At 38.8% G+C, this 16379-nt stretch overlaps 1 protein-coding gene across 2 annotated transcripts in view; it reads right to left on the reverse strand.

Moving 5' to 3' along the window:
* The window catches only part of MRPL52 (mitochondrial ribosomal protein L52), a 262507-nt gene that overhangs the window by 231514 nt on the left and 14614 nt on the right, over positions 1 to 16379 (reverse strand). For both annotated transcript variants that reach the window (XM_044058423.1, XM_044058425.1), the window contains exon 2: positions 9934 to 10027. In XM_044058423.1, the coding sequence (XP_043914358.1) occupies positions 9934 to 10027 (94 nt within the window). The remainder of the gene's footprint in view (positions 1 to 9933; positions 10028 to 16379) is intronic.

Consider the following 16379-nt stretch of genomic DNA (forward strand, 5'->3'; position numbering starts at 1 on the left):
AAATAAAAGGAATGGGTGGAGGTTCTTGAAAATCCTTCTGGAACAACTCATAGTATTTTCTGATGAACCAAGAAACCTCAGGTTCTACTACTGTAAACACTGGCACATTCTAATAATAATCTCAGAGAAAGATGAACCTCCACAGGGAGAACCAGAAAATGAATTCTCCTCAGAGTCTGGATTAGAAATCTGAGGATGAAAAAAAAAACTCTGTATCCATCCCTGCATCTTCCTGTTTAGATTCAGAATCCTGAATCTCTTCAGGAAAAGAAAAATCCCTTTCTTTTACCAGAAACTACTTCACAAAAAAGATCAATAGCCTGAATTAACACTGAGACAGACCCGGTAAACTACTTCTAGCCAAAGGAAATTGAAGAGGAGTAAATACATGCTTGTTCTTCTGTTGCTTTTTTGACAGGAATAATGGGGCCAACCATGTTACTAATGGCAAAAGCAGCTTTCCCAGAGATGGGCACAGCATTCTGATAAAAGGAAACCTCTGTTCCCTCTCCCAGGACTGACAGAGTAGCCCTCCTTGCCAAATGAGGGTACCCGATCGGCCACAGATGACTTGTCTAACCCCCAAGTCCATAGTACCTGTAGGTGATTAACTGTAGATGTTTATCATAAATGATGATGTTCTCCACGAAACAGCTCTAACAGATCTCCCTAGAAATCGGATTACATCTCACATATATACATTCCTATAAAAGCGGTCTTTTGGGAACTTTCAAAGTCATTACTTTGTTATTTAGGGGGTCTTTTCTGGTCTGTGTGAAAACTGTCTTTGGATACCCCTGCACTTGATTATCATGCAGTCTGTTAATAATGCTCCTTTGTGTTCTTGTTTCAAGGTGAATTATGTAACAGTTCTTTCCTCGCACCTGGATCCTTATCTGTAATCCTTGAAGCATGTTCCAGACACTGAACATTCAGCTTGCCTCAAGCTGTACCAGACTTCATGTTACATGGCATGAATGAATGCAATGATTTTTTCCTTGCGTTTAGCTGAGAACAGTTTAACCCTTTAATAAATGTATGCTAGCAAACAGAAATACATGCATATAACAGACTATATTACTCCTACATATGTAATAGCAACAGACGTGTATATGCAACTAGCTAGCAAATACATGTGCACATGCATTTATACACTTCTAAATATATCTGACAATTCCCTCCATTTTATTTAAAAAGCTGATTATGTGAAACACATTAGAAAACAAAACCTTTAATTTGCAATTGCTAAATATGACTCTATACAGGGATGCCCTATACAGTGATTTTATATTGACAATGCTTGTGGATATTATTGCAAAGGCATTGCCGTCTTGTTTTTTGAATAAACACATCACAAAATGTCAGGCTTTGACTTGTTACTATACATATAAATTAATTGAGAAGCAATTTCTGTGAACAGTTTAAAACTTGAATGCAAAATTGTCCATTTACACAGAAAGAAAACAGGAATTATATACTGAAAAATGCTGTTTATATACTGAAAGAATGCTGTTTACATATTAAACCATTTACTGTACACTGTACAGCATACGCTTGCTTGCATAGAATGTTTTTGCACATGGCTGTAATGTACACTCAGTCTAGTTTACAAACTTAGTATTAAACTGAAGCCTACTCATTACATTACTTGAAACATTAAAATGTATTTCTGGTATGTCTGTCTTACTACCGTACATGTTCATGATACTATTACTTAACGACAATAAAAAGCATGGTTGTTTAATACTTACTGAATTATTAACATAGACCAATATGTTTTTTTCTTGTACCTTTATTTTAGTCCCTTTTACATATTGTTTACACAGTCACTATAAAACTGAAAGCATGCCCTTTTTCCCTGTATTAAACTGAAGCCTACTCATTACATTACTTGAAACATTAAAATGTATTTCTGGTATGTCTGTCTTACTACCGTACATGTTCATGATACTATTACTTAACGACAATAAAAAGCATGGTTGTTTAATACTTACTGAATTATTAACATAGACCAATAGGTTTTTTTCTTGTACCTTTATTTTAGTCCCTTTTACATATTGTTTACACAGTCACTATAAAACTGAAAGCATGCCCTTTTCCCCTGTAGTATACAACACTTTATTGCAGTATTGTTTATTTAGTTTATGCTGTGAGAGTTGAATGTATGCCTGCCCTCTGGCTGTTACCCAGACTGTGGCACTTTGGTTTTAAGCAATTTGCTTTATTAGGTTACTAAGAACCTGTAGACCATTGTTCGATTCGATAATTTTTGGCAATTTCTGAACAGAAAATATTTTTCTGCTGTTGCCTATGCTGTCATAGTTTTAGTAGGAATTGCCTTTACCCATTTTGAAAAAAACGTTTACTGCTACTTGGCAAGGGACCTTCATAATTTGAACTGTATACCATGCCCATTTACTGGCTGTAACTGAGATTTTTATTACTTTTAGTATTTCCCTGCAAAACAGATTATTAATGACATGTATGTACAATTGTGACATTTTATTACAATTACTAAATAAGGTTTCTGTAGACTCTCTTGCTTTTTGCTTAGTGCTGCGCGTGAATACGTTTAGTTTTTGACCTTGTAAATTTTAGTACCAGTAACATTTTATTTTATACAACATTTCTTGTAACTGCCCATTTCAGCCTGGGAAGACCCAAACTTACATAAAACAAAATATTTTCTTTTTTTTTCCTGCGCATTCCAGACTCTTAAACCATAGTATCTCTCTTAACCCTTTCATCACTTTCTTTATCTTCGATCATTTGCCAATACTCTTGGAACTTGACATTAGAATGCAGTTGTAAAACACTTAGAATTCTAACAAATATTTGTAATTTGCCTAACTATGCATAAATTTTAAACTTGGGATTTATTTGTAGTACTATGTACTCAGTATAACCTTATATTACTAACATTGCTTTTGAATACTGTTTTTGCTGGAGTCGCTGCTATGTTTGATGCTAATATGCAATTACAAAACATTGTAAAAAATGAGAGAGATATTGACTTAACACATGCTTAAAACAGATACATTTACATTTGCCGTTGTCTGCCCTTTGCTTTTGTGCATTTTAAACAGATGCACTTTAGGTGAAAAGAAAATACATGCATGCCAGTCTTGTGACCTCGCATCTTTACTGTGTTTAACTACTCTCATTTGATTTTTTATGCCCTAGAACTGTTTTGTCATTTAAAATGGTGATTGAGCTAGGAGACTGTCTCTGCATATATGCTATGAGAACTGTAACATTTTACATTACTGTTTAACTGATAAATGTCTTGCTTTAACTGAATGAAAGTTACATTAGATTCTGCTGTGTACACTACTATTTTCTAAAAATGTAGAACAGTATGTCGTAAATTATCAGTGTAGCTAACTGCTGGGTCAGATGTAGAATCTCTTTTTTGTCAGTGTAGCCAATTCCTGTTGCTTTAAACTTTTTACTAACCAGATTCTTTTTGTCTCGGGCTATCTGATTTATTTTAGTATTCTGTTCTGCTGACTTTAGAGCTCTTATACACTTTTGAAAAAAAAAAAAGTGTTTGCATATGCTGTCTAAACTTTCTGAACTCACTCAGTCTCTTAGAAGTTTATTAAATGTTTTTCTCAGTTCACCATGAACCTTGTCTCCGTTTTTCTGTGCAGTGGTTTTATGCCACTTTTCTAACAAGATGTACAGGAGATTCTATTAATAACTGACTTGATTGATGTACCTCTGAAATTAATATTTTACATGTGGTGACAGGACATAATGCAAGTGTAGGACCCTTACGTGGTTGTTTACCATTTACAAAAGTACTTTTATGACATTGCACACAGAAATGTTTCATATGACTTGCACAATAAATTTACTGTCATACCAGTCATGTTTTTGTTTGATAAAAGTCAAATGTAATGCATTTACATATTTTCTGTCAACTTACCTTAAGGTTTTACATTTGCTAACATGCTGTTTACACAACTTCTGTAGTCTATCTAAAATTGACACAATAATAGTCATACTGTATTTACTATCTTTTGTTGTTGTTTGTCTTTCAGCTTTTCCCGGTAATGGGTCGCCACAGCGAAACTCCGGTCTGCTAATGATTGGCAGTAGATTTTTACGAAACGCCGAGGTGCCAGCTCAACGCCCAACCTTCAACGAAGGCATGCCCATTTACGCATGCATGTCTGTCTTTCGAACGCAACCCAACCACGGGGAGGACATGCAGACTCCACATAGAAGGCACTCCCAAGCCCAGCCGACAATCGAACGGGAGAACCTCTTGCTGCAAGGTTAACAATGCTACCGCCGTACCACTGCAGCATATTATTTACTATCTTTTGTACCAGCCTGATTTACGGCATTCATGCTGTTAAATCAGACTAGTACAAAAGATAGTAAATAATATGCTGTGGTGGTACGGCGGTTATTTACTATCTTTTGTACTAGCCTGATTTACGGCATTCCTGCTGTTATGTAACTACCAAAATTTTATTTTTACCAGAGTCCACGCGGACTTCAGCTGGCCACTTCTGAGCACCGGAGATGGTTGGAAAACTTTTGCTGTTAATTGAAAAACTGATAACATAAATCTGGCAGTTACAGACTTGAACTTGAAGTGTTACCACTCCAAGAGAATTTATGGCATTGCTTACTTTATGCACGGCAGTCCTTTTCTGGACTCATTAGTCTAAGGAACTGTACTGCTACAAAACTGTAGAAATCGAAGTGTTTTATTCTGGACTAATTCATGTACATGTACATAAATGTTAGTTACTGTGCTTTCACTGAAGTGACCTTATACAAGGCACAGGCACTGGTTACTCCCCCTGTGTTTGGATACAGGCTACGCTCGCCATTGCTAAATTAATTGTAGATGTTTAAATGTGCAGAATGGCAGTCTAAATGCTGCATGCCTTGTAGAAAACCACAGTGTTATGACTGCACATAAACTTTGCAGATTATTAACCTTTTAAACTGTACACAATAACTATGAAAATAAGTGTCTATACAACAATACTGTTTAGCTTGCAGGGTTTAATGTCTTCCGGTTTCTTTTTAATACAGAATAAACTATGTTCTCCATGTAAAAGCTGTAACAGATCTCCCTAGAAATCAGATTACAGCTCACATATATACATTCTTTGAAAAGTTCCCAAAATACTGCTTTCACGAGTCATTACTTTGGTATTTAGGGAGTCTTTTCTGGTCTGTGTGAAAACTGTCTTTGGATACCCCCACACTTGATGTCATGCAGTCGGTTAATAATGCTCCTTTGTGTTCTTGTTTCAAGGTGAATTACATGACAGTTCTTTCCTCGCACCTGGATCTTTATCTGTAGTCCTTGAAGCAGGTTCCAGACACTGAACATTCAGCTTGTATCAAGCTGTACCAGGAATTCACGCTACATTGTATGAATGAATGCCACTTTATTTGATTTTTTTCTGTGCTTTTAGCTAAGAACAGTTTAACCCTTTAATATATGTATGTTAGCAAACAAAAAAACATGCATCTAACTATATTATTCCTACATATATTATAGCAACAGACGTGTATATGCAATTAACTAGCAAATATACGTGCGCATGCATTTATACATTTCTAAATAGATCTATATCTATCAGTAGGTGTTAATTGCTAGCCTGCTGTGGTGACAAAGGTCACTTGCTTACGTTTTTTTTGTGGCTGGAAGGACTGAACATAGGACTGGTAGTCTGTTCCATGATCAAGCTGAAAATGGTGCCTCTTTCTAGGGGAAACAAGCAGCAACTGTCTGTAATTACTAGCAGTCCAAGTTATTATTTTTGGCAGAAAAACACAAAAAAATGCACTTTGAAACACTGTGCCAGCCCTACAAAAGTAGGAAACAATTTCTCCATAGAAAAATGTTTTCAGTTACTTTATACCACTTTTAAACTGAAAGAAACAATTACTCCACTTAAAGTATGTTACAATCTTGAGAAAGTCCACTAAAACACAATACTCCTATCTTTACAATAACTTTCCTGAAGAGGAAAGCAATAAAAAACCAACACAATTAAGAAAAAGGATGTTTTTCCCCCAAAGGGAAGTTATCTGCCCAGGAAAGGAAAGCACAATCTGACAACTGGCTCTTAAAAGCCTCAGAGGAGTGCACTCTTCGGCGGCATTAAAGTCCTGAAAGGCTTCACACCCAGACTGGTCTTTTAGACAGCTCAGCTCAAGTTGCCCGACAGTTTGGGGCATGTGGAAGGTGTCCTGAAGTTTTGAAAGCTGGCCTTCTGCTATATCCTTGACAAAATACAAGCTGTATGGCAAAGGCTATTGCAACATCCCCAAGTTACAGAAGGACGCTTCAATGAAATGAATTAAACAATCAGTTACTTGGTAACTTGTTGTAGGGTAATAAGATACCGATTACTTTTTCAGCATACATCTCTTTGCAAAGAGGAAAACTGTCCTGTGTTGTTACACACCTGCTACTTAACTACTCCAGCTCTGTGGCTGCACATCCTTGGAGAAGACGGCAAACCATTGCTTAACAGCAGAAACAGCTGAGGTGTACATGCAGGTCACCAATCCCCAAGTTACTGAAGCACAGCTCAAAGAAATGAACTGAGCCTTTTGGCATTTTACTGAATCAGACATCAGTATGCATCCCAAGTTGTTTTTGCTGGAAAGACACAGTCTGACCTTTTCTTCAAAGCAATCCAACTTCCAAGGTGTTATGATTAAGTGGCAAGTATACAACAGAACAGGGGTGTTTATTTGCAAACAGAGGCACACTCATAAACTTATCAATTCTTTGTTGTCGTCGTGTCTTTTGGCTTTTCCCGGTTATAGGGGTCGCCACAGCGGAACTCCGGTCCGCTAATGATTGGCAGTAGATTTTTACATGCCAAGTTGCCAACCCTGACGCACAACCTTCAACGAAGGTACGTCCATTCACGCATGTCTCCACAATGAAGACGCTTTAGCTGAGAATCGAACAGGACGTCTTACTGTGAGGCGACAATGCTACCGCAGCACCACCACTGCAGTTCAAGCTTATCAATTCTTTATTAGCCTAAAACAAGTTGCCACCGTAAATTAAGAAAAACATACTTTTTTTGGTATATTTGTATTCATTACTGCAGTTACTGTAAAGGTTACAGCAAGGAATCAATATGGACAATAACAAAGTCATGTTTCAAAAGGACTACAGTAAAAATCAAATCAAGGCTCTTTAAACCGAAATGGAAAAAAATTCTGGATTTGAAAGTGGTGGCACCTGAGAATTTTCTGTTTTACATTCACAATTTCTTTGTTTTCAGTTGTACTGACATACACTGAACACTCTACAGCTGAACTGTGCTTAACTATTCAAAGCACACATTAGGACTGGAAGAGTTTACACATAGAGAATATGTATTCTCTTAATCAAGGACTTCACAAGTAAGAAACTAGCATTGGAATGGGCTCACACTGGGAAATACATATTCTTACTTGGAAGACCACAACCTGTCTAGGAAAGAACCTGTATTTTTGTTGTGGATTGACGCTTACTCCCTGACACACCTGCTGCTGATCAGACAAAATGAAGAATACTTTTGTAAATATTTGGCTCCGACATCTGGCAGTCTGTTCCCAAAGAAGAAAAGTTTACTGGAGGAATGTATATTGTGGATGAAAATGTATTTATTTATTTTTATTACACTGTACCTTTTTACTTTGCTTTCAGTAAGGTTACTAATGCAAACTTTTTTGCTGTGTTTTCAAATGTTGAGATCCACAAGTTATCTGGAATTTGTGTTTTCTTTACAATTTAGTAGGTCTTCAAAGCACTCTCCAAGGTCAAAAAGACTGCATCAACTTGATAACATCCTTGGACACCACCTTAATACCATTAAGAATGCCTCCAAACAGGCTTTGTGTCACAGGAATGAAGGACTGCAACCATTCTCACACACTGTACAAGGGAAGACCATCCATGGACCTGAGAATCTATTGACCTATAAGCCTGACTAGAGAATCTATTGACCTATAAGCCTGACTAGTCTCATGTGTAAAGTCATGGAAGGAATAATCATGGATTTGATAAATGACAACTTAGGAAACCTTTAGACCCTGGATCTAATTAAGCTTGGTTTCATCAAGGGCATATCCCTACTCAACCTGCTGGACTTTTTCAGGAAGATCACTAAAACAACTTACAAGTGCAAAATGGTGCATACTTCCTACCTTGACCTGGCCAAGTCACTCAACACAGTACCACACATGGATATTACTTGTAAGCTCACTAAATTAATTATAAACCCTTATGTCACCCGAAGGATAGCCAGTTAGCTCACAGATGGGACCCAAGAAGTCAGGATAAGGGAGTTTACCTCCATCAGAAGATCGGCCACTAGTGAAGACCCTCAGGGCTAGATGCAATCACAGATTCGCCCACATACACAAGTAACTTAAAAAGAAGGCCTGACACTGACTAATAACTGATGCCAGAGTCATTGTCTAAAACTCAATGCCAAGAAGTGTATAACAGTTGCTTTTGGAAAGGCAACCAATCCCACAAATTACCAAATTAATAAAACACCATTGTGAGTAGACCCAGTGATCAAGGATTTGTGACTGGATGTGGACAGTGACTTAAGCATTTGACCATGATGCATCTTTTGTACTACAATTTTATTGTTAGGTCACACTACTTATAAGCAAAGGTGGTTGTTGTGTCTTTCGGCTTATCCCGGTTAGGGGTCGCCACAGCGGAACTCCGGTCTGCTAATGCTTGGTAGTGGATTTTTACGTGCCGAGTTACCAGCCCTGATGCACAACCTTCAACGAAGGCACGCCCATTCACGCATGCTTCCACACAGAAGATGCTCTAGCTGAGAATCGAACGCGACAACGTCTTGCTGTGAGGCGACAATGCTACCGCAGCACCACTACCGCAAAGGTATGGCATCTAAATCCAAAGACGTCATTGTTCCACTGTACTTAGCCCTCATTAGAACAATCATGAATACAATGCCTGCTTCATTACATACCTGACCAGATGCAAGTGTCTACAGAGGTTCCGAACAAAAAGGATACATAGTGTAGGCAACATGTCCTATGCACACAACCTCAAAGATTTATCCTTACACTTGGTCTCCTGCAGGTTGCCGAGAGGCAATCTGTATTTGACCTACAAAGCAACCTCTAATCCAATTTTAATGGGTATGTTGCACATCTATGAAACAAATGGCATCAGACACACCTGATCTAGGGACCTAAACGTCATAGACAGCATAAATAAGACATGGTGGAGGGACAGGTAAGGACAAAGCCCCTTCTATAAAACAAGATTCCCATCCATGTGAAGCACAGCTCTTCCCCGCACCTTATTCAAGTGAAACTTGGATCAGGAGATGAGAAATTTTGAATTTACCCTGGTCTGGTGCCCATGTTTCTAGAGGTGCATTATAAATGTTCAACCATTCATGTCTGAATTATCTATACCCCCACAAAAACTTTGGGACCAATACTTGGCTAATATTCTGTTTAGTATTTCGTATACAGACTCCACTGTTTCAATGCGGCAGATGAGACATGATGATATGTGGCTGATTTATCACTTACAGATGTATTATAAAATGCTTATATCTAAGAAATATGCAGTTAGTTTAATACATTTAAGAAGACTATAGGGAAGAAAAAAAAGATCTAAATTGACCTCAGTAAAAACAGTGGTCTGTATACTAATAATGTATCAATAATTTTAAGCGTTCAGTTAAATGGGTTACCACTTATTATTGCAGAGGAACACACACGGACATATATACAATTATATATAAAGTAAGGTTAATGGTGGCATTGTTAAAATAATGCTTAACCACATAACAGTCTTTAAAAATGTATATTTTCCAACATTTACATAATTTCATATCATCAAAATTTATGAATAAGATTCTAGTAGCTCATTCAACAATTTCAGATTCTTACTCAAGCCTCCATTTGCTTCCAGCCTGTTGAACCGCCCCACAGCTGAACAGTCGAACTCCAGTGCCAGGGAATGTGGACCTACACAACCTCAAACCTAGAAGATACAAAAGTAAAAGTTTATTAGATGAACATTCTTGTTTGTATATTACTAAGGTCCTGTAGTTCAGCAAGCCCTAAATAATAAAATATGAACAGAAATGATCACTGCATCCTAAATATGCATACTGCTGAGAATACCAAGCTTCATATAAATGTGCTTTTAGGAATGCACTTTTCCAGCAGTACCATGGTTTTGTTCCCAATGTACAAACTTGAAGTCATTCAAATGAATATAGCACTTATCTCTTAGAAGTCAGAGGTTCATGTTTTTGGAGCACATTTCAGTTTTCATACGCTGTTACTAGGCTAAATGACCTGGTGGACCTTGCTAAGCCTAGCCAAGTTTTCCTGAAAGAATAATGATATCTTGTGACCAAATAGGACACTGAAGGCCAGGCATCTATAAGCTATCTCTGTCCATAAGGGACATGGGTGCCAGGCACATTGTAAATGTCCTATTCCCCATCCACTGGTCTAGGTTGCACTTAAACTGGGTAATAGATGAACTCGGCTTCACATGGATGGGAAGCCTGTGCCATAAAAAGGCAGCCTATTGGACATGTACCCCTCTCTCCAGCATGTTCTGTTTAAGTTAGAGACAAACTCAGTTCCCCAGACCTTGTATTTTTGGTACTGTTTGCCTTGCAAATATGCAGGAAATTCATAAATGGTGGATTTGCAGAGGTTTGCAGAGGTCTTGTAAGCCAGGCATAGATCACAGAGGGAAAGGACTTAAAGGTGCTCTGCATAAGGCAGGTTTGCATGCTTTGTATAACCTCTGAGGCCGCTTTAGTTGTTGCATATGCCTGGTCAGATACACATCGTAGAGAGCACTGTACTCTACAACTGGTCTGATAAAGGCCAGCATAGCTAAATAATGACCTTTTGGACCTAGATGCCATACCCTTACTTAGAAGTTGCACAACATAAGATTTCCTCACCATTGTGGCCATGTGATGGTCAAAGGTAAGGCTACTGTCTTGACATGTATGCTCCCAGATCCCTGACCACAGTCGACTCATAGGGGCATATTATCAACAACGTAATTAGCTGAGATGGTCGACCTCCCAAAGGGTACAATTATGCACTTCTGAGCACTGAATTAAGACTGGCTTTGGCACTATTTGTTAGTCAGAGACAGGCCTTCTTAGACAATTTTACTCTCTGCAGGGGAGAAAACCCTCACCTTGCAATCATCTGCAAACTTAGTCAGCCATAAACCTTCAGCGTTTGTTTCCATTTCAAAAAGAAGAAGATGACAAAAAAAGGAGTAGGCCCAGTACTGAGCCCTGCAGGACTCTGCTAGTGACTAGTCTCCTGTTGGAGGTGGCCTCACCTATTATGACTTCCTGGGTCCCATCAGCAAGCCAGTTAGCTATCCAGTGTGTGATAAAGGGCTTATACCAAACTTAGTGAGCTTGTCTAGAATACCCGAGTGGGGTATTGTATCAAAATCATTGGTCATGTCAAGGTAAACCGTTTGCACAGTCTTGTTCTCGTCCATTGCTTGGGTGACCCTTTCAAAGAAGTCCATTGGATTTAACAGGCATGACCGTCCTTAAAACCAAAATGTGATGGTTCCAGCATTTTCAGGTTACCAATGTTCTCGTTTTATCTATGGCCTTACATACAAGGCTGGTGAGACTTATGGGCCTGTAGTTGCCTGGTTCAGTAACTGGACCTCCTTTGTGCAGGGAAAGGACTGTAGCCATCTTCCATTCCTTGGGCATAAAACCCAACTGCAGGTTCCACTTGAAAAGTGATTCAAGTGGACCAGAGAAGTAATGTTTCATGCTATTCAGTAAGCATTCTGGAATGTTATTGGAGCCTACTGATTCAGTGTTTTTAGCCATAGAATGTGCATTGATAACCAATTCCCTAGCAATGATTGGGAGAATTGTGGTATGTGGTATTTCCTTTGGACTACCAGCGGGGAGTCTGGGAGAAATCTGATCTGAACCTGTCAGTCAAAAGGTTGGCAATGGTCTCCATTTCAATATGGATGATGTCATTTACAATAAATTCTGAGCACTGTTGCATATTTCCCCTTGATATTACAGACATGGCTCTAGAAAGCTTTGTGGTAGTCCTTTTCTGTTTTTCCTCAGATTTAGCCTTTGAAGTATTAATTAATCTTCTTAACTGCCTGTTTAGATTGGTCAGAGTGCTTTTAGTAACCTAAGGCTTTGTTCCTCCTATGCTTGGCCAAGATTATTTTTCTTTTGTTGTATAGCCAAATGATACTGTGATTCCACCAGGGTGGCCCGTCTTTTGAGTTTACTTAATTTTACATTTGTTGACCAGGTTAGTCTGAGCTTAGTGGCCCATTTTCAGCAGGGACCAGGGGAGAAAAGCTCCCCAGTAAGATACAATTCTATTACAATGGTGGTAGACTAAAATGAGAAATATACATTATATACAATGTGGTCAATAGTTATACAGTTGTAGTTTCAAAGCCGAGGCAATGCTTAGAGTGCAGTGTTTAGAGATAAAAATTGTTGGATAAGAATGATTATGTACAAGAAGTTGCAGACAGAGTTTAGCTAGTATGTTAGAAGATAGGAGAGATAGGTTAGGGCAGAGTAGATGGAGAGGAGGAGTGAAAAGGAAGATAGTGAGTATAGAAGGTGAGAGATTGGAGTAAGATAGTGAGATTGATGTGGGAATGATGAGTACTTTAATACTTGTTTGTAGGAGGTTTTGCAGTGGAAGAGTGGGGGGGAGGGTCATTGGTGCGAGGGTGAAACAGTTTAGGGAGGATGTGTACACCGGCAGGACTAGATTTTTAGGTATTATCTGGTGGCTGTTTTGAACTGAGTGTATTAGGGATCTAATTTCTAAGGGAAGTTTGTTCAAGATATGGCAGGGTTATAGTTGTAGAGGTTGCAGCCAATTTTGGTTTTGGGTTTATATATTTGAAGCAGGTCTTGTCCAGAGCTACAGAAAGACCTAGTTGGGGAATATCTAGAGATAACGGAAGAAAGGCTGGGGTAGAAAGATCGCTGGTATAGGACAGAGTGGATTATCTGTAGTTGAGAGAGACTGAGCTGATGGGGTAGTTCAAGCCAGTCAAGTTGTTTTAGGGAAAGGCAGTGGTGAGAGTTATAATTGAGGTTTGCAGCAAATCTTGCCACCTTATTGTAGGTAGAATCAAGTTTGTTTAGAAGAGAGTTTAGATTGGCAAAAATATGACAGCTATACAAAGACTGGGAAGAAGGTATGCATGTGTGAGAGCTATTTTTGCCTTGCTAGTTAAGTACTTTTTGTTCTGGTAAAAGGAGCCCTAATTTTTGGTGTGTCCTTTTTACGCAATTAGACACATGCAAGTCAAACTTCAGTTGGTCACTGATTGCGACGCCAAGCAATGTTGTGCTGGTTTCCACTGTGATGGATGTGTTGTTACTGAACTGTATAGTGAAAGTTGTTTTGAGTTTGGAGAGATTTGGGGGGAGAAAGAGTAAAAGTTTTGTTTTTTTTGGGATTAACTATTAGTTTGTTATCAGAGAGCCAGGCTTCAATGGAGTTGGAGGACTGGGTGAGAGTGAAGGTCAGAGGAAGTGTCTGAGATGGTGATAACAATGGAAGTCATCACCATATTGTATAAGGGATGATTGGGGACATGAGGTATGTAGCAAACTAGTAAAAATATTAAAGAGTAGTGGGCCAAGGATAGACCCTTGGGGGACTCCTATTTTAACTGGGAGGGGTGTAGAAAGAGCAGAGAGACATTGGACTGATTGCAGACGATCAGAGAGGTAGCTGGAGAACCAAGAGTTTGTCTTATTCTTAATACAAGTGGGCACTTCAGTTTATACAGTTATCAATATGACTGTACAGGGATTTTGTAAACAGTTCAGCATATGCTATGGTGTTTACTGGCTTTGGGGGGTGCTTGGAATTTAGCCAAGGTGTCACTTAGAAGAGAGAAATTAGCCTTAGAATAGCTCCTAAAGGTTTTTGGTTTTGTTAGGTACCCAGATTTAATTTTTATTTCAAGCAATGCTGCCTTATAGTCAGACCTGACAAGCAAAGACATTACATTGGGTGAAGAACATCGCTACCCCATGTTCATGAGCACAAGGTCAAGGATGTTTGTACTCCTGGTAGGAGAATGGACCAACTGTTACAGGATATTGGTAATAAAGTTCAGGAATCACGGTGCTTGTGCATTAGAAGTGGTGTGGGATTTCCAATCTAGAGGGGTAATTAAAATCCCCCATGAAGATCGTATTGGGTTGAACTGTGAGGGGCTATAAGCTGCAAGGATATGGTATGAGACCCTGTTTATGGTAAGTTGCACATGTATGGAGTCCCAGTTGGTCATACCTTTTAATTAGTCTGGATCTGAAGTTGCTTTTAACATAGACTGACCCTCCTGTGCAGTAAGTAGTGTAAAGGTATGAAAGGCACTATAACCTTGCATTTCCAGAATTTGGCTATGCTCTGGTCTGTCTCAAGGGCGTAGCAGTAGAGGTATTGGAAACAGTGTTACTATGTGTAGCTGTGGTGGTTGGTGTTTTGAGTATTTACATGATGGCTGGAGACTTCTTTTTTATTGTGTTTTGTAGGTCTTACTATTTTAGGAAGGTTACCTGTAAGTGCCCGAGAACAAGTAGCTTTATATGTATGGTCTTTACCCTGTTCAGTAGGTAAGGGTCAATGACTCTATAGGTTTAGTTTTGGTTGTATAAAAGAGGTCTTACTATTTTAGGAAGGTTACCTGTAAGTGCCCGAGAACAAGTAGCTTTATATGTATGGTCTTTACCCTGTTCAGTAGGTGTGGTACAAGTGTCAATGACTCTCTAGGTTTAGTTTTGGTTGTATAAGAGGAGTTTTAATTTCAACACTGAAGTGAATTTACACCTCTCGCATACTTTACCTGTTTTATTAAGAATAAGTGGGTTGTCAGCGTACATGACAATTGCTCAAATGCCTCAAAAAATCCATCTCAACCAGACTGGCTACAGAGAGAGGTGGAAAGTGCATATCCGTGGCTACTGGTCTACTAGGGAGAAGTGAGGGAAATTTAAATACTGAATAGGTCAATAACACAAAGAACGTGATGAGCAACACTCAAGACATGCTCAAGATGCTCTAGTAGTTTAAAAAAATCTGTCTCGACAGGAAGGGCATTTTAAGGCAAACAAATTATGAGAGATCAACATCTACACAGATTACAAGGGGAAATTGCACTAAGATTTTGACAACTATACAGATCACTGTGCGTTAGGCCCGGCAAGCCAGCATGTAAAACTCTACTGCCAATCATTAGCGGACCGGAGTTCCGCTGTGGCGACCCCTAACCGGGAAAAGCCGAAAGACGCACACACAGATCACTGCTATGCACTGCTTTCTGCGGAGAGCAGCAATTCTAACTAAAAACTGTCAAACGTGCAGAAACTCTCAGTTAATGCAGCTGTGACAAAAACAATGCAAAAAAAACAAGTGCCAAAACAGTGGATATGCCAATTTAAGTCCTTGCTCTTGTAGAGACTAACAAACCAGCAACACTCCTCTTCTTCTCAAGTAGTGTGGTCGCCAAATGCCTCAGAGCTCGTACGTTACAATCCAAGCTTTTTGCAACTGCAACACTTAATTAACAGCAGGGATTTGACTGAAAAAAAAAAAAAAAAAAAAAAAAAAAGAGAAGACGACCACGTGGCCAGTCAAAATAGCACATACTCCTTTCCTTTACACAATCCTGGGCCAGAAAATAACTTGGGTCCCCTCTACTCCCACTGAGTACCAAGGCAGTTCTACCTAAAGACAGTAAAAGGGGTCAAAATGTGCAGAAATTCAGCACTAAAACATTCAATTAATGCAGGAAAAAAAAAAAAAAAAAAAAAAACAAATGCTGAAACAGTGGATGTAGTAATACATGTCTTAGCTTTTGTACAGTTTAGCAGAAAACAGCAAAACTTTTCTTTAAGTAGCATGGTCACCACATTGTCAAATCCCTTAGGCACAAAGATTCAAATTTTAAACAAAAAAGCCCTTTAACCAGCAATTCCCAGCTCAGAATAGTGGAGGCTACCCTCTCCTCCACAAGAGTACAGACCACAAAACTTCTTAATGTAAAATAACTGGTTTGGAGCCCAGTTGCTTAAAATCAAAACTAAGACGCTTAGAACAACAGTTACTGTGTAATCAGGCTACTATCAAGCAGTAATAACACGGCAGATTAAATGCAATTGAACACTTTATTTAGCTTTTTGCTGCACATTCTTACAGTAGAAAGAAGCACAAATATAGTAAAAGCAGCTGACTACAGTGAGAAGGTAGGAAACAGAAGATAATATCTTTAAGTGAATAAGGGGAGCCTTCCAAGTTGATATCTCACTACTCGG

The sequence above is a fragment of the Protopterus annectens genome, chromosome 16.part0 (genome assembly GCF_019279795.1).
Source record: "Protopterus annectens isolate FY-2018-M chromosome 16.part0, PAN1.0, whole genome shotgun sequence".
Classification (NCBI taxonomy): Eukaryota; Metazoa; Chordata; order Ceratodontiformes; family Protopteridae; genus Protopterus; species Protopterus annectens.